This window comes from Anser brachyrhynchus (genome assembly GCF_964034855.1).
Source record: "Anser brachyrhynchus genome assembly, chromosome: 17".
Classification (NCBI taxonomy): Eukaryota; Metazoa; Chordata; class Aves; order Anseriformes; family Anatidae; genus Anser; species Anser brachyrhynchus.
Genome location: NC_137710.1, coordinates 5,233,486 through 5,258,035, shown reverse-complemented (window position 1 = coordinate 5,258,035; position 24,550 = coordinate 5,233,486). Strand labels below are relative to the sequence as shown.

Sequence of the window (24,550 nt, the reverse complement as noted above, 5' to 3'; positions counted from 1 at the left end):
ATGGCTAAGGTTACTACATGTGCCATATTACACAGGAATTTGCAAAGTCCTATATCCTTCAATAAATTCAACTGGAACAGAAATTTTCCTGTATTTTCTTTGGACAGCAGAACCTTCTCCACAGAAGCTGTGTGGGAGACCATCTCCTTCACTGTCCCCTTCCCCTGTTCTTTGCCTCCAATTCCCCCCCACTCCCTATCTCCAGCTGTTCCCAGCTTCAGCTCCCTTTCAGCATGTCTCTTGCTGGCTCTAACAGTGCAGAAATACGTTTGTGGCCAGGGCAGAGGACTGGGGCAGCAGGGAGTCTGCGGTGGCAGAGCCCTGGCCCTGCTCTGGGGGCAGCAGTGGTGGCAGGAGGGGCTGAGGAGCAGTGTGTGCAGGCAGGGCAGCAGGCGGATTTTGTCACAGTCTGGCTCTGGAAAGAAGGGGGTGACAGAAGAGGACCTGTCAAATGTGTCTGCTGGATATTTCTGCATCACAACGGTTGCTCTGATCTGTTTCTGGTTGGCCAGGCCCCAAGGAGCTGTTTGGCAGATGGGGACAGGGTTCCCCGGCCGTGTCCCTTAATATTCCCTTTACACCACCGAGTGCACGGGGGTTAGCACTGTCTGGAAGAGGGAAAGGGTTGATGTGCAGCTCAGAACATGGCCTCAGAATGACAGCAGCAAGCGATGAAAGAAAGAGAATAAAAAAAGCACATTAGACAAGGCCTGCAGTTTGTTTGGATATTTTTAATGCTTCCCTCCATGAAAGCAAAGCTCTTTCAATCAGTTTGACCCCCGTCATTCTGGCTCTGCTACACATCGCACCAAATATTTACTCTGCTAAATTGCATTGCTAGAGTCTCACTGGCATCTTGTCTTTGAAGTGATATCCTAGAGCTTTCATTTTGTTGCTGGAAATCCCTACATCATATCCCATCGTCTGCCCCTTACAGAGCTCCAAACCCCTGCAGGCACCAAACCTCCGTGTTAGGCTTCTTAACTGCAGGCCCGAGAATCAAAAGAGCCTTCATGCTGGCACATCAATCCAGGAGCCGAGATACTGACCCCATGTGTGAAATTTTGATTGGTTTTAGCTAATTTTGCATGACATGTCCCTACCAGTCTCCCCAGTCTCAGCGATTCAGCAGCATCAGACACAGTGTATTCGTGTACTTTAGGCCAGTTCTCCCAGCTCTGCTCTTCTGAAAGGTCTTCCTTTGACAATCAGACATGCCTTTCCCTCCTGCAATGATGTCTGGAAGTGCTGACAGCCTACTTAGGGAAAGCAAGGAAGAAACGCTCACCAAGTTCGCTTGCTTTTTGAGCAAACCTTGTTGATTATCAGCTAAAGCAGTCTGTCTAGAGACCAAATCAAGTATGCACACGCAGCTTCATGGAGTTGCAGTTTGGAGCTTGTGAATTAATTAGCAATTTTTCTGAAGAACCACAGCCTGACAATTCACAGCTACAATTCGTAGCTGTTTGACTTTGATAAACAGACAACATACACAACAGCTTCCTAGGACTATGGTAGCCTACTTAGTGCTGCAAAGCACCGAAAACCAAAGTAGGACTTGCCAAAAGTAAGGTAACACAATTCCTAAATGCTAGACATTAAAGCAGTAAAGGGACTTTGACAATTTAAACAAATTAAATTTTTTATTTACTCTGTGGATGGAAAAAAAGTGAACTCCTATAGGAGGATTTGCCCCTCAGCTACCTAGTATGAAAGAGATCCAGCACAGCTTGGGCAGCTTACTGGTACCATTACGAACTGTACCATTCCTAAATAGTAGCTGGGCAGTTAATAAGAGTACCAAAAATGGAGGCAACATGTCCTGTCATTTGTATTTTGTTCTTGCATTCGTCATGTGTGCTTGCCATGTCTCTACTTCAAGAAAACTGTTGCCTTTGTTAGTTGGTTTAGCAGCTAGGCCTTGGATCTGAACTGTGGAGTGGATGCTGCATAAGTACAAAAAACAGAGGATCCCTGTTTTGAGGCAATTGCAATCTAGATATGTGAGACCAACAAGGATAAGGAAAAGGGAGGTAAAAGGCATTTTCCTCTTCCTCAGAGCGAAATGATTTATTTATTTATTTATTTTCCCCATCACGTAAGTGTGTAGGACTGCATCCTGCAATAATAGCCAGTGTCCACACGGCAGGATTGCCTCGCTGTAATAACACACAAATGTGAAGCATGGGAATTTACCAGCCTGAACAGCAGCTCAGCAGCTTTAGTTCACCAAGGCAGATATGGTAGCACCTGGATTTTCCTTCTGACTAAGATACGTTTCTTTCTTTCCTGAGCCTTTTACTGAACGTGGCAGGCTGTGCAATGAGAGACCTCTCACTGCTGGTCATCTTATTAATGATCCCACTCTTCCTTTGTAACACCTAGCTGTTGTTTTATTCCTTATTTACTACACACAGCACTGTCATATATTTAGCTTTTCTTTTACTGCTCAAATATAACTTAGCAGTGATAGATTATACAGAGATTAAAGTTCTTTAGTAAGAACATAAAATATCTAAAAGGCTTTGCAAAAGTTAACTCTTAGATTAAATATGACTATGATTTTTTCCTGAGAGCCTTTTGTGTGGCAGCAGGAGTGACAGACAGCTTGTGTGTCCCGTGTTGCATTTTTCCCTACAGCACCAACCAGACATTGGCCGTTCTCTCTCTTTACCTGGGAAATTGTGCTTGCTGTGCTTTATATCTATATGCAGCTTTTTTTCACTGCTCATTCTCACTAAATCTTTTCACTCCTTCCTGGAGCAGAACTTCCTCTGTATCCCCCATGACCATGTTCCAATGCAGTAATGCTCTAAGCTTCAAGAAACATAACATTTTGAGGACTTCAAAATCGAATAGTTTGAAGAGTAAATATCTCAGTTGACATATGTGTTGTATGTCTGTTGTGTTTTTCGTGAAATCCCACCATGGAACTGCAGCCTCTAAGCCAAATTCACTTTGAGATAAGCAAATATCAGTAAGTTGGCTTCAGAGGAGATGCATCAGCTGGAAAGACCAATAAATTGGCCCTGCATCTTTGTCGAGTTACTTCCATGTCTTGGTCAGGCTGCAGACTAATTGTTGGTGCTCTGTCAGATTTTCATGGTGATTCTTGGAAACCTGCCAGCTGGGTTTCATGTGGAACCTTTTTGGTCCATCAGTATTCGACTGAACTTCAGAGAGAAATGTTTGCTCTTCCTGGACTTTCTGAGCTGTTCTTGCAGTTTTATTCTCATTCCTCAGTGCATGGGCTCTGTGTGGTGTCTCCTGGACTGAAATATCCCAACTAGAGCAATTTTTCAGGAGTAAGGGCTTCTAAAAAAAATATGATATTTAGCCTGTAGTATAAGTGGCTTGGCATCTACAAATCATTTAAAAGGTGGTGATTGATCCTCAAAAAATAAAATAAAATAAAATAAAAAACCTAGTAGAGAGGTGGCTGAATATCATCATTTATTATTAGCAACCTTTGCAGAATCTGGATAGCAGACTCTTGTGATTTTGATATGTTATTGATTCCCTCAGTATTTAAAAGAATAATTTTTTTTCAAACTACTACAAATACATGGTACTGTGAAAATGGAAATATAATTAGCCATGTGGTTTATATTAGATTTGGTTCATATTAATTCAGTGCTAATATTGTTTAGTAAGAATATATTAGTTTAACTCATTATTTTAGTTTAGACTTTCAGCTGAGATGGCAATTTAAAAGCATATTTTTAGTTTACAAGTCTGTTGAGGGTTGTGTTATAAAAAAGGGTACCAGGGTTGGAAATTATTTTCGTGTTCGGAATATCTTTTTGTGTATGATTAGTGTGTGGCCACTGTGCAGGTGTGGGGGTGTGCATTAGTCTTACAATTCAGCTCTTGCTCCTTTTTGCATACGTTTTGGCTTGTAAATGGAGAGGTTCACTTCAGAATAAGATGTATCAATATAAGAGATCTTTTTTATGCATCATATATTTTAACGCCAGTAACCTCCACTTGCCTTTGCAGGAGTCTTTGTTTCCATTTATGTGCTTCCTAAAAATTGCTTGAGACTTGACCCTCAGGTTCTTCCCTGAAATTTAAAATGGTATCAGTGTCATCTCTCTGAACAGCAGCACCAGATGGCCCTGATGGTGTCCCAGGAGCTGGTTCTCATACTGCATCTTCTGCAGACTCTGTGAAGACAACAAAACACAGCAGCTCACCTATGTGACCAAAATCTTAGATGAGTCCCTTAATTGTATCCATGATCTAGGGTGACAAAGCAACAAGGGTGGGAGGATTAGTCAATAAAAAGAGGTTAAGTGCATGTAATGTTTGGAAGAAAATTACTCGTGTTACTTCCTCTTTATACCAACAATTGTAGGCTTATTATTATATGTAAATGAGATGGGAAAAGTAATTCAGCTAATCAAACATGGGATTTTGTTTGGCTTTGAAACAACTGCCAACAACCTGAAATTTGTTTGTTTGCTCAAGCTGAAGTTTCATAATATTCCCAGGCAGTGTAAACACAGCCTGGAAATCACACCCCAGACCCATTCCCAAACCTTCCTCGTGTCTGGACTCCTGTTTGAGGAGTGGTGCAGTGAAGTGGAAAGGGAATGGATCTGGCAGGAAACCCACCCCAAAGCAACAAAAATGACTGATTTTCAGCCACATGCATTCTTTAATCTTTCTTACTCTATAAGCATTGATTTTGCCCCAGCGGAGGAGGTGTGAGAGCTGGAGGTGACACCCCCTGTTGCATGACGAGCTAAACTTTTCAAGGAATCACAGCCTGAAAAAAGAAAGAAGAATGTATTCAGACATTGATTCTGCCATCCAATTCTTTCTTACCAATGGTTTTGCTGTCACATTTTGCTGTTAAAAAAAGATCCATTTTCCCCTCTCTAGCAGCTGTGCGGAAGACTGAGTCAGCAGGTAGATATATCCAGAGGAGCATGCACCTGGGTTTCGGTTTATGCTCCTTTTTAACCCTGTGTCCTGATGCTAAGCCAGTCTGATTCTGGAACTGTCTTGCCTGTACTAAGTTAAAGCAGAAGCTGTTTAAGTAGCAAGTACTTAAATAAAATTTAGTTAATGCCCCCTCCTATCTCCCATTCCCAGTGACTTCAGATTTCACTCTTCACAATGAAAAATGCACATGTTAAAACAAACAACTAATTTTGAAGTTCATGTCAGTCTTCTTATATTTTGGATTCAGGTTTCACCGTCCTCTCTCATACCGGCAACATTGTCAACTCTTTCATTTATATTACAGGCTTCAAAAATTATTTTGTGTTGTTTCTGGCCCCAGTTCCTTTGTTGCAGCTAATTTTTTATTTTTTTTTAGTGCATCCTAAAATCTTGGAAACTAACAGGCAAATAAGGAAACCAAAGTTCTCTTTTATTTATTTCAAGCTTTCAGACCAAATACTATAATATTTTAGGACCGAACTCAAGCTGTTTGCAAGCTCAGAGCTGACAATAATGTACTACAACCAAGGAAATTTGCTTTGGAGCATTTCAGTTCCTCTGCACCACCATGTATCTAGCCCCACCAGCTGCTTCTAAAACTTGTACTTCAGCTGCCATAATCTTATCATTAAAGGTGGATTTAAGTTTTAAGAACCTATGAACAAACCTTTGTACTTGCAACCAGAAGCTGGGCGATGACTCTGCATTTAAGGTGCAAGCTCAGCTTTACTCCAGCGCCTGGTGCTAATCCAGTATAATCGAATGTTAGGTGGTGTGAACTCCCACCAGCTCCTTCAGAGAGATGCATCTATTTGCTTTATTGTTCAGCTGCTGCTTTCTGACTTTTAAAATCCCTTCCGTGTTGTTTTTGTTTCTACCCTTGCAGTGGTAGCATGAGGAAAAAAGCTGAATTTGACCACATCCATGAGGATGTCAAGTATTTATACTTTATTGGTTTAGAAGCTTACTAAATTTAAACAGAAGTATTAACATGGCCTTAGGCTCTCTTGACAGTTATAAACTCTTCCGTGGGGGGATTTCGGTAATGCTTTCTAATCAGCTTAAGGAGTTAATTAAACAGCTGTCACTTAGCTTCTTAATTCGGAGACTTGATGCTAAATAAGATTTGAAATTAGTTATGCATGACTGAAGCATGGATTCTCCGATACAAATAAGATGGCTGCTTGCTGAAGAGGAGGAAAATCTAGGCCTTAAAAAAAATTAATAAAGACAATATTTAAGGTGGTACCCTGGATTAATGCTCTAATGGCTGATTAATTTAAAAAAAAAAAAAAAGGCATTATGAGGAAAATGGAAGATGTTAGTGAGTGCCAAATAGAACAGATTTTCAGGCAGCTATTCATTGTGATTTGGTGGCATGCCCTGGACTTGAGGAGATTTCAGTGATCACTTTGTTTTCTTCCCTACTGCAGCCTGTAGATGGCAAACCCCAAAGCCAAGGTACATATTGAAAACAGAAGAACCATGCCCAATTTTAGAAGCTAGGCGTTTAGCCTGGAAAAAATATATTCCACTACTGTAATCAAAAATGTAACTGGAAATCTGCTGTGCTTATGGAAGATGTATTATGGTGCTGTGCTGACTTTTTAATATTTTTTTTCCCTGTATACTGTGGTAGGACAAGTATTTTTTCTCCTGTAGGGTATGAGCTGCAGATCAGTCCAAGTTATTTCGAGGAAACATGTCTGCAGGTCTTTTCTGAAAACAAGCTAGTGCCTTGCTCAGTGCTGCTTGTAGTGTAGTGAGGCTTGTGAGGGCTAACAGAGATTCGGCATTAAACTGATGTCTTGAATCATGCTAAAATGCTTTTGGAAAAGAATGCAGACAGTTACTACTAAACTTTTCTTTGTATTTTACTATTAAACAAAGTGTTCCTGTTATAAATCTGATATGGGGCCTCAAAGCCAAGCATGAGTCAGTCATATATTTATTTGTTTTAAAAGTCATTATTAATGCAAACATTAGGAAATGTTGTGTCCTGGGAGAGAACAAAGGGAAGAGAAAAAGAGATTTATAAAGATACTGCTGAAGTCCTTTCTTTCACCCCAGGAATTATATGGCAAAAGATATCCGAAAGGAAATTAAATTGCAGGGAAGCTACCAATTAAAACTGAAAAACTAATAGGTGTTCACTTCTGCATTTCTACTGAAATAGATGCTTACTGCATGCATCATCCAAATATGCTTCTGCTGGAGGGCTTAATATGCTCAGTTATTTAATACGAGTCTCTTCAGTAGGCAAAGAATACTCTCTCCAGAATCTTCTTTAAAAATATTACCATTTTTGAACATGGTGGTAATTTCAGAATAAAGATTACCTGGTCTTCAATTTCTATTACATTAAAAAAAATGTTTTTGTGTGATTGTTATGATTCTTTCCTTTGTTTATTTTAGGGGTTCTGTGTATGGGAATTATGCTACATAATGGTTAGAGAAAGATCAGCATTTTTTTAACAGCTGCTCAGGAAATCAACTTTAAGTACTCTGAATATTTGGCTACGGCTTTGTAAAACCCATAAGTATTCCCATCTTGTAGTGCCCTGGCATCATATCTCCTATAATCTATGTTAGTTATGGATAAAGAATATGAAATATTTCTTCAGAAGATTCCTTTATCACTTAAGCAGCAAAAAGTAACACTTTTAAATTAGTAACTATTTAGATTTATAGCTTTTACATGCTGAGACTCTGAACTATAAATCTCTATATAGCTAAATAAGTATCATGTTTGTTTCCTCAAAATGAAATAATTTTTATATGCTTTCACCATGGGAACATTAAGCCCTTTCTAGCCATTAAACAAATGACTGAAGAAACGTTTTACTCTTCCCCCGTTGCATAAATTGGTGTAAATGGTTATTATGCCTCTGTGTCAAAGGGAGAGATGCAAACCAGGTGCCTAAAGAGATCATCCTCCAAGTCTATACACGTGGAGGTACTAAGGAATCTGCAAACTGAATATACAGCTCAGTTTTTCTGGCATAGATTTGCACAGCTTCAGACATTGCCAGCTAGCTTTGTGCTTCTTTTACTTTGGAGAAGTATTGGGTGCATTTGTTTTCCTGGGACTGGACGAGCACTTATCTGGTAGAAAATCACCATAGACATTTTTTCCATGCTGGGCACGGTTCTGAACGTAGATCTGGAACATGGATACAGACAAAAACTATAAAACCTTGAATATGGGATCTTTGATTTTAGATAGAGACAAAACAGGAATTTTCTTCCTTATTTTAGGAGCAGGTACATGTATACTTGTCTCCTGGTATTTAAGTACTTCCTTTAAAGTCCCTGAGACTATTGCCATGATTGGTGTAAATTCAGATCTGTTGGACTGATAGCCTCAGACAGAAAGCTCTGGGACAGGACCTAAGTTACTGAGCTTTAAAGCCACCCAAGACTTTGGACTTGCAGAAATTCCCTGTGTGTTGGATGTTCTTTGCACATGCTTTTAAAAGGTGGCTGAGAAGGAACATGGGTAGTGGCAGTGGCATAGCTGATGTTTTAAGTAACTTGGTTTTGAATGTGTTTCCAGAGAGCAGCAGTACCACCTATATTAGGATGCAGTCTGTATTCAGAATATCCAAAGCCAGGACTCAGAATTTGGAAACTTGAAAGAGATTCATGAAGCTTTTGAGAATCATTCAGTTAGTAACTCTTACCAAGGGAAATTACATTTGCCTTTGGTAAGCAGACCTCATTAATCACACTGTTTCAAAGGCTTGGTTATTAAACCTTCCTTTGCTTTATAAAATAATTACAAGGGTCATATTGTAATGTACTGACTGGAGGAAGAAGGGCATTCCTGCTTGGGGGAGCAGGTATTTTCAACTTGGCAGTAGGTACAAGTATCTAGGCATGTGATATGGCCTCGAATAGTCCCAATGAAATGAGATTCATGCCCAAGTGTTTGTGAGATCAGGACCTGATACTTGGATTCTGTAATTATCGTATAGTGTAATAGCACTTGTTCTGTCAAGCTGCCCCTATTTGCAGCTCAGTCAAGCCTATAGGAGAGTGGCAAAAGTATCTAAATAACCTGCATGTAGTAACTTTGCTGAAAAGCCCATATTTGAAATAAATAAAAGAACCTGGAAACTTAATTGCTAGTCTTCCTGAGATCCCAGTTGCCTGAATAATATATTCTCTTCTGAGAACAAATGCACACTCAAGACAGATGGGCCTTACAGTACAGGCAGATATTCTCACCTTTCTATGAATTATAATTTCAAAATATCTGAAGGGCTTTTGTGCTGAGGGAGGGAGAGGATTTTCTTCTTAAGTTCTCTTTTTGTGAAATCATATTTCACCCTACCCTAAAGATCATGGAAAGAATGGGGAAACTTTAGCAAAGCAGCTATCAAAAGACCAGGATTTTTTTTTCATTCTTTAAATATTGCTTTGAGTCTGAATAAAGCATCTCTGTTTCTTTAAGTAATGGGAAACTGTCCTTTTGATCCATATGCTTTGGAAGAGAGAAGCCTTAGCTTCTCTTTTTTGGCCCAAGAGGCAGTAGGGGGAGTCATCATCTCCTGGTAACTTGGTTTCGATCTTTTACTTCACTGTCTTCCACAAATGAAATCAGGTCAGTCTCAGAGCTCATAGCGGGAGCTATTTAGATAACAAGCAGTTAGCACTTGGGGGGCTTTGGAAGCCTTTATTTCACAAGAGACAGCTGAAATCAAGAGCTTCTTGTTCTATGGGTTAGTCCGTGATTTGAAGGCATGGTTCTGAAAAGCTTAGAGACCTTTCCAAGAATAAGCAACATTCTGCAATAAGGAGATGAAGAATTCAGGGACCAATTTGGGCTCCCTGTGTGTCATAGCACAAGTCAGTGATATCTGCTGTGCATGACTGATGTGACACCTAAGTAACCGAGGGTGCTATTTAGCCTTGTGTTCACATGATCAGAAATCAATGCATTTAAATTAGAAATGATAAATCAATTGGAAGGAATTAATTTTGCAATAATCCTCACAACAATGTTGTACCAGTAACACACATCACTGCAGAGTTTGTTTAATTCAGAGCCTAGACCTTCTCAGCGTCCTTCCTTTCTGAGAGATGATGGTTTTGCATGAGCCTCATTGACAGATAAAGAAACAGTTGCAAACAAGTGCTAGCCCATCATTAGCAAACAAGAGCCAGGATAAGACCTAGATAATCTGATTGGGGTCTGATTCCCTACAGTCCTGTGGTGCATTAACGTGGGACCAGAATGCCAGCACTCTTAAAATAATTCCCTAAGTGGAAGAGGAGGAAAACCCAGATCTTATCTGTCATGAGAGACATTGCCACTAGCCCACGTTACAAGTTGTGAACTGGGAGACTGACTTTGAATCTGCCAACATTGCATCCCCAAGACCAGCCTAAAGCCTGCATTTAAGACTAGAGTGGCTTCTGTGCATGGCCATCCCGAGCATCCAATGAAATGGAAACATTTTGTGGGTAGAAAAGCCAGACTTAAACCAGGTTATTTTTATGTGATCAGCATGGTCATTAGTGAGCTCAGGGTGGAGGCTTCAGCATAGCTAGATGCAAGAGACATCTTGTTAATGCCGTGCAGCATCACTCCTTGGGTGTTAGGATGTTCGGAGGCTTGATGAGCAGTCATGAAAGAGCAATTAGAGTATGACAGATGTGTTACCAGCCCTCAATCAGAACTGGAAGCTTGGTTCCAGGATTAAAGGGAGGAACTTTGTCCCTTCTGCCTACTGTGCTTGGAATAATTCTTAAAATAGACATTAGAAATTAATGTAAAGCTGAATCTAGGTGGCATTAATGAAGTAATAGCGAAATATACTAACCAAAAGGGCTTTTTTTGGTCTCTTAGGAAGCAGAGATCCTGAATACAGCTATTCTCACTGGGAAAACAGTGGCTGTCCCTGTCAAAGTGATCTCTGTGGAAGATGATGGGACTGTGACTGATCTTCTGGAATCTGTGGAGTGCAGATCATCAGATGAAGATGTCATTAAGGTAGGCCCATACTGCTTCATTGCACAAAGGGAGAGGCCCTACAAAACAGTGATGTTCTCCAATGTGACAAGTTCTTTTTCCTTCCTAACTGTTCTGCTGCTGAGAAACAAAGGTTTATTATCTATGTACAGCAGAGCAATAAAACAAACAGAAAATCGCATATAGTCTATCTTGCATGTCAAATACTTAGAACTGTTTGTCACTTCCCACCTCTGAAGTATTTTCAGAGCTCACTCTACCTCTGCCTTTTACTTTTCAGCTATATGGGCTCTGTGGGGGTCAGGAAGGTTTGCAGATCTTCTAGAGTAGGAAATAATTCCTCTGAAGTTAGTTTGCTGCATTGGAACAGGAGTTGTGTGACTCAAAGTTCAGGTCTCTTCTTAGTACTGACCCAGTAGTGTATTGCAAACAACATTAGGTTTAAATTTGGAATTTTCTTTGGTCACAACTGCTAACTAGAGGGTATCACAAAAAATATGTTGCCCACCAGTCATGGACTGGGAATTACTTGGTAAGAAACTTGACAAGTCCATTTACTCTGAACAACAGGTAAACTTCTTTCAAGACACGTGACAGGAGATAATGTATGGCTACTCCTAGCTTTTATTCACAGTTTGTACTTCCCTACCCAGTGGTGAGGAGAGAGCCTGCAGGAAGCTTTCTAAGCCACCATTTTACTACTGAAATCTCAGGGTCAGGTTGTACCCTCAAGACATTTGCTGCTTCATGAAGACTTTCAGCTTGTACCAGTAAACACTAAAAGCTTTTAAGAAGCCCTGCATATTCTGCTCAATTTGGTTAATGGTTCACACACATTAATGGTAGAGGAAGACATGATCAGCCATGGAGATACAGTAGAAAGGATTCCAGCATGGTGACAGAAGCATTGGCTCATCTGCACCAGCTTTTATGTTTTCGCAGACATCCGTGACCGTCAAATGAGAAGACAAAATGAGAGACACAGTTACAAATAAAAGTTAAAATTGATTTTTTTTAACATAACCAGCCTGTCACAAAATGATTTGAAATACTACAGGCAACCCCTTCAGCTGCTGGAAATCACTGTTATCCCATTAACTTTTGTGAACTGCACCATATTGAGGACTTGGCCTTTGTGAAATTTGCCTTAGCCTAAAGCTGACTGGAATGCTAAGCTTTCTCCTTCTTACATTAGTTCATTTTAATTTAGATTCGAATGGCTAAGGGTATTGCTAATTCCGAAGCAAGGCTCTCTGGGCCCCATTAGCCAAAAAAACTCTTTCTGTGGAGCCTTTTTTGCCTGTAAAGGAAAAGAAGAATGTAGGTGCTTGTTTGTTACTGTCATATGGGAGAACTGATGAAAGTTTGAGAAATAACATTATGTCAGAGAGGGAATGACAACCTGGAGCAGGGTAATTGAAGAATAGAGCTGGGTATGAGTTTAAATGATCTTTCTTGTACTATCTCTAAACATATTTAACTTTTTGCCATGTCGACATTCATTGGACTTGTTTTAAGCAATTTCTTCATGATAATTTTTTATACACAAGATGGGTCCATGCAATTGAGAAGTCCCCCTTTTTTTGTGTTTCCGTTTTAGAATCTACTCAGGTCTTCTGGTCTAAATAGCCACCTATACTGATATTTTCTGACTAAATGTGTCTTTCTGGCTGTCTTAATCCAAATGTCCTTCTTGCTTTCAGGAAGCCCTTTAGAATCTGGTAAATCTGCCAGATAAAGCAAACTGATGAACTGAATCTAGATTTAAAAACAGGAAGAAATCATTTGGTTTTCTTGCCTTGTGTTGTGGAAGCTAATGAACTAAGTCTTCACTCACATTAATTAATTAACTTTTCATTTTATTCAGAGAGTTGGAAAAAATAATTTGAAAGCAAGTATATGATTTGGAAGATATTTGAAGCATCAATTTTGTTTTCCAAAGTTCTAGTTTATCAAAATGTTTTGGCATACTCATTGGGTATTTGTGAAATGGTTTTGGCTGATGTAAATCTGCAACAGTTTGTAGTATATATGTTTGGCTCTTACCCTGGCAAAGAGCTTAATGTGGTAGCACTTCTTATGTATATGTCTATCATCAATTGTAAATACGTGAATATACCAATAAAGGTTTCTGTGCTTCCTGTTATTCATATATACCATTGCACAATAATGCTAATGATAGGAAAAAATAGGAAATAGGAAATCTAGTCAGGGATCAAGGTGTTCTGGGCTTCTGCAAACATCTCACTAGAGTTCACTCCTCTGCAGTAGAAAGGCAGATTTCAGCAGCCTTAAAATGAGTCACCAGTTTAAAGTGAGTTTTTAATTGAAAATGCCTCTCTGAGTTTTCAGTTTACCTGCTCTGTTTCAGACCAAGTCTTGTTCACAGACATCTTATGTAATGAAGACAAAGTTATATAATTAGTGTCCAGCCTTCAGCATGCAACAGTAATTAGAGTTTCTGTTCTCTGGGCATTGGAGTGGTGAATATAAAATGGAAGAAAATGTCTGCTTTAAATGCCAATTGAAATATAAAGTTTAAGATTACATTTCTAATATCTTCACTGTTGTTGTTTTTCCATGGACCTGTCGTGTAATATCTTTTATTCCTATTTTTTGTGTGTTGATTAATGATGAATTTAAACTCATTTTCCCTGCTCAATGTTGGTATCCTCATTTGACTTTTGGTTCCAGCAGCCGCATTTATTCCTCACTTTTTTCACTCGGGACTTCAAAGTACTCTAGGGATCCAGACCAAATTCTGCACTTTATAATTCTGCACTTTATAATTCTGCACTTTTTAATTCTGCATCTACTTGAACTTGGTTAAATAAGTCAGGACAGAATTTAGTCCGCTAAAACAATATCATTAATGGCAAATGATGTCTGAAATGATTTAGCCCACAGTGACAGAGTAACCATGCCAAAAAGTGGAGGCAAGGTATAGATTCTGTTTCACAAATGAGGAATATGAAACACAGAAAAATTTCAAAGTGCTATAATGAAGTTTTGACCATTGAAGTAGATGGTAAAACTTGTTCTGATCTCATGGGAAAGAAAGAGATTAGTGATCGGATTTTTTTTTTGTTGAGTTGTTCCTGTGGATCAAAATCTCAACATAATTTAAATCAAGACTGAGGAGAGGAAATAGAAAAAAACCAACATGTTCTAATCTTTCATTTTGAAAGGCATTTCCATTTCAAAATGTCCCTTTTTTTTAGCCTTACCAAAGCATAGATGTCTCAAAAGCATCACTTTCCAATGCTCTGTTTTCATTTTTTTCATTTGATGAGTTAATTGAAAATCTGCATTTCAGTTGCCTTGAAATGAAAACTCTTTGAAATTCATTTTGTTTGATCAATTAACCAAAAATTCCAATATATTCTCAGCTCTGTCCAGAAGCTACTTGCCAGAAATCACATAGTGAATGGTGCCAGCACTGGGAACAGGATACAGTTTCTCTGGCCCTTTCTTATGCTACGCTGTGTATTTTGTGGAGGATTGCATTCAAAGTCTGTATGTTATCCAAAATTGTGTGCTTTTCTAACAGAATTCCTTAGCTTTTTACCTTCTAGAGCATCTTGTATTTTACATAGATCTCAGATAAGGATGTGAACGGGAGGTGAGACGTGTTAACTTACATCTGTATTACAGGCAGACTCCCGGGTGCAGAAGGAGTGAAAGGAGATTCCTTACTACTGATACCCTTTGCCCAACCTGGGGCTTACCACAGACCCACGGGGCTGCGTACCAAGTGCAGAGGCTGTGCAAGAACCTGTGGCATGGCCTCTCTTTCTGAATTCCCATTTCCCAAAGCTCTACAACCGGTTCTGGTCGTGGGGCGATTGCCTAGAGTTTGTGCCTGGCCTCTGCAGAGTCCGATCTGCCTGGCCCTGCGCGAGGAGGGAAGCTGTGATGTTTCCTTCCTCCTGTGCTGTTTGTCAGTTGGCTGCAGAGATGCAAAGCCAGACTGTTCCAGCCACAGCTCCATGGTTGAAAGTTACATCGAGTGATGCCTTAATAGCTGCTTTGTTCTGTTCACTTTGGACTGTATTAGAGGGGGTAACAATGCACTCAGCTGTTTGTAAGATATTACTGCAGACAAACGAATCTTCCAGTAACACTTAGTCTGGTTTTATCAGCAACAAAATAACTTCTTTCTAACCAAGTGATAGACTGTACAAAAACTGAAGTATCAGAGCATCTAAAATAGCCTGAAGCAAACAGTGTTTTAAAGCATTAAACTTTTAGCAGCTGTTTCTCTTCTTCCTTACTCTGGTACACTTCAGGGGAAAGCTGAATTCTTTTAAAGTTGCTGGAATGACAGAGTACAAAATCAAAGGGAGAAGATAATCGGGTCCAGGATTTTATCTGCTCCTTAGGTTAGCGTTGGCAGTTCTAGGGCTGCTGCTTTTAGCAGTCATATCGCTAGTGGCAGTCCATTTGATACTCTTTTTGCAATGCATTCTTGGATGCATGTGATTACACAAGTTTTCAGTTGCAGCTTTCAAATGGAAAAGATAACCATCACAGCTGCAGATCAAGGCATGAGCCCCAGAAATGGAGGTACTGCAAAGATACACAAAAATTTAAAAACAAGGGTGTGAAGAATCCCAATTTACCTATTATCTCACAAGTTTAAGCCATGTTATGAGTAATTTGAGATGCGTGTTATGGCTCGATTGAGTCTAACAGCTCACGCAGTCAAATGGAGGAAGCCAAGTATTCACCCTGGCCTGGTGCTTGCTCCTAGGGGGAGGAAAGGGACAGGAGGAGGAAAATGTAACCTGCAGTGGGGGCAAAGCAGGTGATAAAGAGTAGTAAAGAAGAGCAAGCCCCTGTTTCAGAAGCCGTGATCTATTAAACTAGTTAACCACAGTGTGTAATATTCAGGAGAAGTTGTCATGTGGGTTTTAGTCACTGAGGGTTCAGAGCACCCAAGTGGAAGTGAAAAGCAGATGTGGTCAACATAGTTTCTAGAATGATATCAAAGAAAATACTTTCCCATTAGCAAATGGGAATTTTTAGATTGAACACTTGCATAGAATATGGTTATGAAGGGCTGAATTTTGTAATGGGAAAACAAATCTCTGCCTTGGGGGTTGGGTGAAGATCAAGTTCAATCTGCCATGGTTTTCCACAATATAACGTGGTTTCTCTCACCAGCTGAAGTGCCTTATTCCATTCCAAACAACTTTGATCTGCCTTGAAACAAACATTTGATTTAAGTCTGCAAATGGATGTTTTTATTTTCTGCAATGTCTAAACATTTCATTTTGATAGAAAATGATGAAATCATGTCCTGTCATTTCAGCTCAATTTCAGTATTCCTGACATCAGAATCTTTCTGAACTTTTCAACTTAGGATGAAGCAACTATGAGAAAGAAAATACTTTTTCTGATCTGCTTTGGTAATCAGGATATAGGAAAAACTAAGGAACATGCAGTATCAAAAATAAAAGTTGCAATAATAACTGTTGAGTTCAGTCCATGTGCTGTTAATATTGGTTTTAAAAGGAGCAGAAACAATTTTAATGTCTCTCTGGTACAAAGAGTAGGCATGGTAAAGATGAGTTCTGAATGTAAAAGTAATGTAACTGTCCCATGTCTCCCAGGAACTGGGATATAAATGAAAGCTAAACTGGAGCATCCAATAGCACCTGGCTCCAAAACAGAAACTTGCATTAATCATTAAAACTTGTGATTTTTTTTTCTCTCAAAAAAGTTCCCTTTAACTTTAAAGCTTTTGTGTTCTTCAGTTCCAGTGGCCGCCTGCCACGTTCTTTCAGATGTGGTATTTATAGCTCTTTGTGCCTCTAAGCCATCCTCCAGATCATGACACAAATCTGTGTTGCTTTATTACCACCTAGTAAAAAGTTACAATATGCCATATAAATTATTGTCTTCTCAGCCCAATTTAGGATTTTTCTGGACATATCATATACATCATAGTCACTAAATGACTTTGCTTTTGTTTATCATTTGTAGGAGTGTACAGTTATTATATTATCTATAGGAAGGATTGGTCTTATTAAAATAAAAGGATTTTTGACAAGATATTTTCAGCTGTTTTAAGTATGTTTAGATCCCCCTGACTGTATCAGCACTGTATCGATTAATATTAGCTGAAGATTTGGTTGGTAATCTGGAGTTAGTAGAGAAGCTTCTGATAAGATCTGAAACATGAATCACCATCAATATTAGATATGGGATCTTTGGAGGACTCCTAGACTTCTTAGAGAGTATTGGAAGAACACGGTGCTTTTTTAGGATGTACCTATATGAAAGATAAAAGAGTCTATCTATGCTAGGTAGGCTAAGAGGTCAAAAGGACATAATGAGCTCAGGACTCGTAATCACGTCTACTACTTTCTTCTTCACAGGTAATGAAGAAAGGAAGTATGCTCTAGTGGGCCCACTGGGCTGGGATTTTAAGCATTACATATTCTAATAAGAGCTCAATCTGCACACATTTTGAGACTTGATTTTCATTTCATTTGCCTGTGCCTTAATAAGATTAGATAACAATTGGAGAACCCGTTGGATGTGTTTTCAGATTCTGCATTGGATTTATCTGGTTATAGTGGAGTTTCTGGCATATACTTTCAGCTGTGACATCGGTGTGCTATTGTGATCTTTGCCAAGTCATTTATTTGATTTGTCTTAGCATACGCACTTACAAAAGATGAATAATGGTTCTGAATTACCTTGACAGATAAAAAGTATTAATACTAAATCCTTGAAAAGTGCTTTGAGATCTTTGCATAAAATGGACAATCTAAGCATCATCATTATGATTGTTAATAATATATATACCCTTAACTAGGACAGAGCATAGGCTCTTTAGGAAGCACTCCTGTTAAATTTAACTTACTCACAGCATATAAAAATGAGTGTCATGATACAGTATGAGTGGCTGAGTAAGGATTTAGAAATATATTCAGATTTCTTATGTAACAAAGTATGTGCAGGTCTGCTGACGGATTTCTTCCCTTTTATCCAGTATCTGGACCATTTTGCATTACTTTCTAGGACCTCTTTGAGGCAAGCATGTAACTCTCTTTGCCTGAAACTTAACAGGTAAGGACTTTGTACACCAATTTGTCCCTTTCCAGAGATGTTTTTGGTGTGGAATAATCAAATAATGATCATTTAAAAATCTATCCTTAAGTACCTCAGAAGTAGTATGTTTTGGAGGCAGATGCTTTTTGGTTGTTTCATTTTGTCAAGTGCAGTGTATGTAGTCTTGGCTTGCGCTCTCAGCTCTTCCCTAGTTTTCCATTCTGACATTTGGCTACCCCCTTGTTCTCTTTGCCGTTATTTATAAAATCAATATAGTGCTTCTGAAGGATTTCAAGGAGCATGAGAAGGTAAACAAGTAAAGTACATCTGAAAACTACTTTCAGATGTCAGAATACAAGGGGTTATCTGAGTCCGGTTTATTTTAGTAAATAATTATCTGTAATAGCATCGTGCTTCACACATGTGAGAGGATCTGGTCTCTTCCTAGAATAAGGAAGATTGTGGCATGGGTGTTGTATTTGTATGATACTTTAGTGCTATTATTTTTCTCACATCAACTACCCATGGAAATGCTGAATAACTTTCCCATTTCAGCTGTATTTTGCAATATTGCCTTGTTTAACTGATTGTTGGATGATAAACCTCCATTTTAAAGCTATTTAGGCATTCAAATCCTACTAATTTAACTGGGAATTAGAAACCTAAACACCTACCAAAGCTGGTCTCAGTGGCTATTCATTTTTTGTTAAAGTATAACCACGCATTTAGAGCAGGTGGGATATTAGAGAAAGCTGACATTTTCTCCCAACTTTTATAATCTCTTCCATATAGTAACTGTTAAAAATAAGCTGATTACTTGTGTGCAGGCAATTATTTTGCAACTGTAAATGATTTTGTTTTAGTAAAATTAGGGTACCCTCTTTAGACTTCTGGCTTTGGGTGCATTCAGCAATTTCTTTTTGCATTTTTGAGCATGTAAAAAGCTGTTGTAGTGTTTGAGATTTTGTGCAGACCTGGAGCTGATACTGAAAATGAAATCTATGAACACGACGTTCCATTACATGCTCCACTTCATTCTAGTAAACACCAGAGAAAGAGAAATGAAACTTCAGTAATGAAGGAAAGTATCATTTGCCTGGTGACTGGCCATCTAAAGGCACAAAGGATGTGTACCAAACTACATTTTAAGCATAGTTTTTAAGGGTTAGATTAGTTATACTTGACTATCACTCAAAAAAATATATAAAAATAATAATACTTCAATCTCACAGGCACATACAATTTCTACAAGCTATTAGAGCTCATCTCTGCCACTGAAAATCCAGTTAACCTAGTGTAGTTTGGGGGATTGCTCTAGACTTTATTCGATGAACAGAAGAGAAAGTCTACTACTTACAGAGAACAATTTTTGTGTCTACATACAGCTCTCGCCATCACTGGATGGTTTAGTTTTGCATGAGCTTAATGCTGAAAGCAAAGATCAGCCAGAGCTAGTTTTAGCTGTTTCAGTGCCACAACCCATGTTTCCGTGAAAGTTCTTCACACATTTTGATGGCGCTGAGCTGAGTTTCAAGCTTGTAACAAATCTTGAAGGCAGCTTTTTCCCTAGGGCTGAGAATTTCCTCACAAGGATTTCACACAGGCCTGTAGACGGAATAGGAAACAGCCCCTCTGGCAATACTGTAGAATATACTATACTAATTTCTGAAGACACCTTGACAAGTAGTTTTCCAAGTTGTTCCCTTTGTTGCCAGGTTAAACAATGTGTGTGTCTAATCTCATCTCCTACTCTGCCTCTTCTTAGTAGATTCAACTGGGCTACATTCATTGATATTTATTTCTTTGAAGCTCAGGCTGCTGGGAAAGCATACATGGGTATGTAACTGCATCCTGCACTTTTTAGTATCCATATCTAACTGTTATCATTTGATCTCCAGCAGGGCTAATTGCTGATAAGGGTTTTTGTCATTGGTTGGTTGGTTTGTTGCTGTTGAGGTTCTGAGAAAACTGAGCACATAAAATGAGATGTTAAAATTAAATGTGATAAAGTATACCCAACACAGGAAAAATGTAGAAAAGACAACACAGAAATTACTAGGGGACATGAATGAAGATGATCCCAGAAGCACATTAACTGGGAGAGGATTTCCTTTGCTCAACAGCACAGGAAACAAATAAAGAAATAATGTGTTATTGTGCTGGGGGGAGAGGGTTTATCCACAGTGGAAGGGTCTCTTTCCCACACCGTCATCAGTAAAAGATGAGTCATCTGCTTTACACACAATCAAGGGTGAAATGCTCAGCTGTTTACAAACTTCTAGTTTAAAAAATTATGTTAGTCAGATACTTTTGCCAGAGGTCGGTATAATACGTCAAGACAATGACAATCCTTCAGGGCCATAAACTACCCCATGTTTTGCAATGGATATCCCTGGGTTTAGTAATAATTGTCTTTGTCTAGTCTGTCATTTTCTCTAGTTTTTGTTTAGTGAAGTGATCCAAGGAAGAGTTAGAAAAACAACCTGATTGTAAGACTGAAGTTTTCTCTGTGATTTAAGGTCACTGAGCTTGCATAGTCTAATGGGAGTTGAGCACACAGTTCAGGTTTCACTGGAAAATATAATGCAAGAGATCAGTTTAGGTGTGTGTTCAAGATGAAATCTATACTTCTCCCTGGCAAAGTCTGGCAGCAAGCAGACGATGTCCCGCCAACCCAACAGCAGAAAAACTTTCATCCACCAGCCAGCTGCATTAAGTATAGGATGGTCTGCTGAATCCTCATATGTGTTATATTTTTATAATTACATTTTCCTTTTGAAAAGGCTTAAGATGCAAAATCCTGTTCAGCCAGAGCTGGTGTCTGCAGCACACAGGATGGAGTTAGGAGAGACACTTTAATCTTTTCTTCGGCCTGGTCCCTGTGTGGACTAGTTTGCTGTTATCAGATTTCATGGGTGCTTCAGGGCTGCCCTAAGGTTTTAATGAGTTTTAATAAGCTAAATGTTAACAAGACTATTACTCAAGCAGACTTTACTGGAGCTTGGCATTTTTTCTCTTCCTGGGAACACCCCCAAAGTTTTTTTGTCAAAAGATGACACTGCAGTGACCACTCCAGTTATTTATAAGTTAAAAAGCCTCATATGTTTTCTTCGGTCTTTATAGCATGGCCAGACGAATGCAGGTGGGCCGGAGCTGTGGGACCAAGAGTGACCTGAACATATCTTTGAGGGCTGGGATACTCCTTGCTCATCAAAGAAGGGAAATAAGGGGAAAAAATGTTGAACATAATGTGATTCTGCCTGCACTAGTATCATCGTAAAACAGAGGCAAACTACTGAGAGTGATTCTGTTACAAGGGTAGAAAAAGGAATAAAATAAATGCAGTTTCTTAGGGTACGGGGCACCACCATGATCTCCTACTGGCTAATTGTCTATTCAGCTAAACACTTATCTAACTAGCCTGGGGCATTGGGGGAGTTACATCAAGTCTTTTATTTGTTAGAGTCATATTTTTTTTTTCCTTTCACGTCAAATGTAGTCCAAAATAGTGAAAAGAGCAGTTTCTAATTAAGCTCCTGCCTAAATTCCATTATAACTGCTGAAGTGATTGGGGCAAGGAGATAAAGAACTATAATGACCCCAGTATGTAAATATAGATGCAAAAGTTTGTTTGGAGGTTTGAAGGTTAGAGGCCAGATATCGTGAAACCAAACATAAAGCCACTTTGTAGAAATTCAATCGGTGCATTAGTTATCATGGATTTTCATAAAAATAAAGTGATAATGCACATTCATGTTTCAGTTCATAAATGTGAAGTGACAGTGTATGACTTAGCCACTGAAATGATATTATAGACCCAAAAAAAGAATAATACAGGAAATTGAGAAAGCAGAAGAGGGAGTTGTAATAGAATTGGGCATTGGCATAAATAAAAATCATGAAAGGGAGATTGATTTAATGCAAGATATGAAAGACAGAAACTCAAGGTGTTAAAAAGATCATCTGCTCATCCGGTAAAGAATCCCTAAGGCTGCAAAACTTTTAGCTGAAAGAGCCAGATCTACTTGAAGTAGATGAATATGGTTCAAAATTTTATGAGGAATAAAGTACTACAGGGGAACATGCTTCTGCTGTACACACAGTCTATTAAGAAGTTGTACAAAAGAGGAAGAATTTTACATTGTTCCACTGGAAAATTATCCTTGCTCATAAGTGTTGTCAAAAGATTTACAAGTAGATATGGGAGTGAGAAATTGTTCTAATCCAAAGAGCCTAAATAGCAACATTTACATGCTAACTAGCTATGAAGATTTGGAAGAAAACAGTCTTGGTGAAATGAGTTGGCCAGGTTACTTCTGGGAATGGTGTTTTGTACATAAAAAACAGGTAGGACAGACACAGATGTCATGTGAGTGACGTCTCTGTCTAAGTGTCTGGTAATGTGGATTTATTTTAGCTTGTGAAAGTCTTTCAAGCTTCACACATACCATCTATAAGTGCAAAGAAGCTAAAATCTTCCTTGTCTGCATGTCTGAGGGAAGGAGGCTCTAAGATCCAGATGAAACTGTGCTAAGATCTCGCAATAGCTGAGGGTGACAGAACAACTCTTTTTTGGTACTGGTATATAAAAAAATACAACATAGAAGACAAGTTTGAAGTGTAGCGTGGTCCTCAGCAGTCCTATGGACATGAGTAACTACGCACTGGGATTTTGGAGCAAGCATAGTTCTGTTGATAATATTACATTTTTTATTTTTCTTTTCCCTTCATCATATGGAGTTCTGCTTTTCAAACAGAAAGAAAAGGCTTCCTAACTGCTGTATGTTAGCCCACTGAAAAGTTGCACATACAAACACAGAGGTTTGTGAGACCTGGCAGGGAAAAGACCAGGCAGGAACTACACATGTGCTGTAATAAGATTTTCTCTTTCTATAGTATGATTTTGCATGGCGAGGATGACCTCTGTTTCTGAGAAAAAAAAAAAATAAATCTGAATAACGTTGGTAAGTACCTCATGCCATCTTCCTGAGGCGGACAACCATTATTCACCTGAGGGGGAAATAAGGAGTTAAATAACTCACCTGAAAATCTCACAGCAAAATAATTCTCAGGGGAGTTCAGAAGGCAATGTGGAGCCTGTGGAGTGCCACACTGCATACCGAGGTACTCCCTCTTTCTCAGTCTTACCCTCCCTGGGAATAGTTGAGTAGCAGTTATCAGATACATGCAACTTTTTTCATAGCAGACCTCAAAGCTGAGCATAGATGAACAATGGCATGGGTGGGGCTCCAGCAGGCACAGAGGACAGTGACCCGGCCCCAGTGAACCTTGAAGTCTGATGCCAGTGGCAAGTGTATGATTAGCAAGCACAGGGATACCAAATCAGCCCAGTCCCTGTTCCATTTTAAATAAAAAGGTAAGTTTATGAGCAGCTGGAACTGCAGTAGCAGCTTGAGCTCAGTGCAGTTGCAGTAATATTTAGCCCCTGTCATCTGCTGTCTGCTCAGTGCACTGATGAGTGTGAAGGATAAAACCAGAGTGGGCTCCTGCCATCTCGCTGTGCTGAGAGCTTGGCATTAATATGTGCATTTTTCCAGGGAACTTTGCATATAGTTGAGCTGTCCAGTTTGTTCACGTTGTCTGGAAACCAAGAGGAGAGGGCACAGCTGTCCAGCTGCTCCAGGTGCCTGCAATCTAGGGTATGCTTATGCAGGGGACGCCTGGATTAGCATGAGTGAAACACTAAAGGCTGAAGCTGAGCACGCCTGGCACAACATCGACTAAATCTGTGAGCGTTGCTGGGTTTTGGCCATGCATTTTCCTTGCCAGGTTTCTTCCTCCCCTCTGAGCTGTAACCACGAAGGTAAGTTCTAAAGTTGAGCTGGTGCTGCGGTAATACTTCTGGAAGCACTGCTTTTGGAAAAGCAAGTTGCATCCACTGGGCTGCTGTGTATGGTCTGATTCTGAGGTTACTTATAGGTGGGTGAGTCAAGAAAGAGGAGTCAGTGCCTCAGGTCTGTAAAAATTCATGGGTCTTAGGCAGAAAGGCAGATGGTCCAGAACTATGGCTCCATCACCTGCCTTGTTAAAATAAATAACAATAACTGAATATAAAACTCTGGTAATTCCCCTTTCCATTCCCCTGTACCATGTGTACTGTTTTGAGAGAGTTTTTATTTTAGAAGGTTCATTTCTGCCAGCTCATTTATGAATAACAGCAGCTACTTTTTCAGTGAGTAGTGAAGATATAACACATCTCTGAGCACTGCAAGAGCAAGTGAAGCTGCTGCTTCACAATTCTGTTGCATGTTTTTATAAATGTTTCTTTAGAGGTGGATATATCTGTCTTTGAAAGGAAATGCAAGTCTCTCCAGGGTACTGCAGAATTTCATGCAAATTCTGGTGTTCAAAAGTCGCTCTCATGCCTCAGAGTTTAAAGCCTGTAATGAATTAGATAGACATAAATGTAGTTGCCCATCCTTTACCTATGATGTTATCCTGATTTCAAGAGGGGGATTTTCAGTTTGAACCAGCAGAAATTGATGTCCACTTCTGATTGTTTTGGAGCTCAGCACCCAAGAGCTTTGAGTGTGCTTCAGA

The 24,550-nt window shown here is 39.3% G+C and overlaps 1 protein-coding gene and 1 long non-coding RNA gene across 14 annotated transcripts in view; one reads left to right on the top strand and one right to left on the bottom strand.

The window, feature by feature from the left end:
- TMEM132D (transmembrane protein 132D) overlaps positions 1–24,550 on the top strand; it is a 288,698-nt gene that overhangs the window by 238,822 nt on the left and 25,326 nt on the right. For all 13 annotated transcript variants that reach the window (XM_080559647.1, XM_080559648.1, XM_080559655.1 and 10 more), the window contains one exon: positions 10,805–10,948. In XM_080559647.1, coding sequence (XP_080415773.1) covers positions 10,805–10,948 — 144 coding nt within the window. The remainder of the gene's footprint in view (positions 1–10,804; positions 10,949–24,550) is intronic.
- Positions 2,490–6,930, bottom strand: LOC308179467. Its single transcript, XR_013940392.1, has 3 exons — positions 5,618–6,930; positions 4,675–4,771; positions 2,490–4,166 (listed from the first exon to the last, which is right to left on the bottom strand). It is a non-coding gene; the product is annotated as an uncharacterized lncRNA (long non-coding RNA).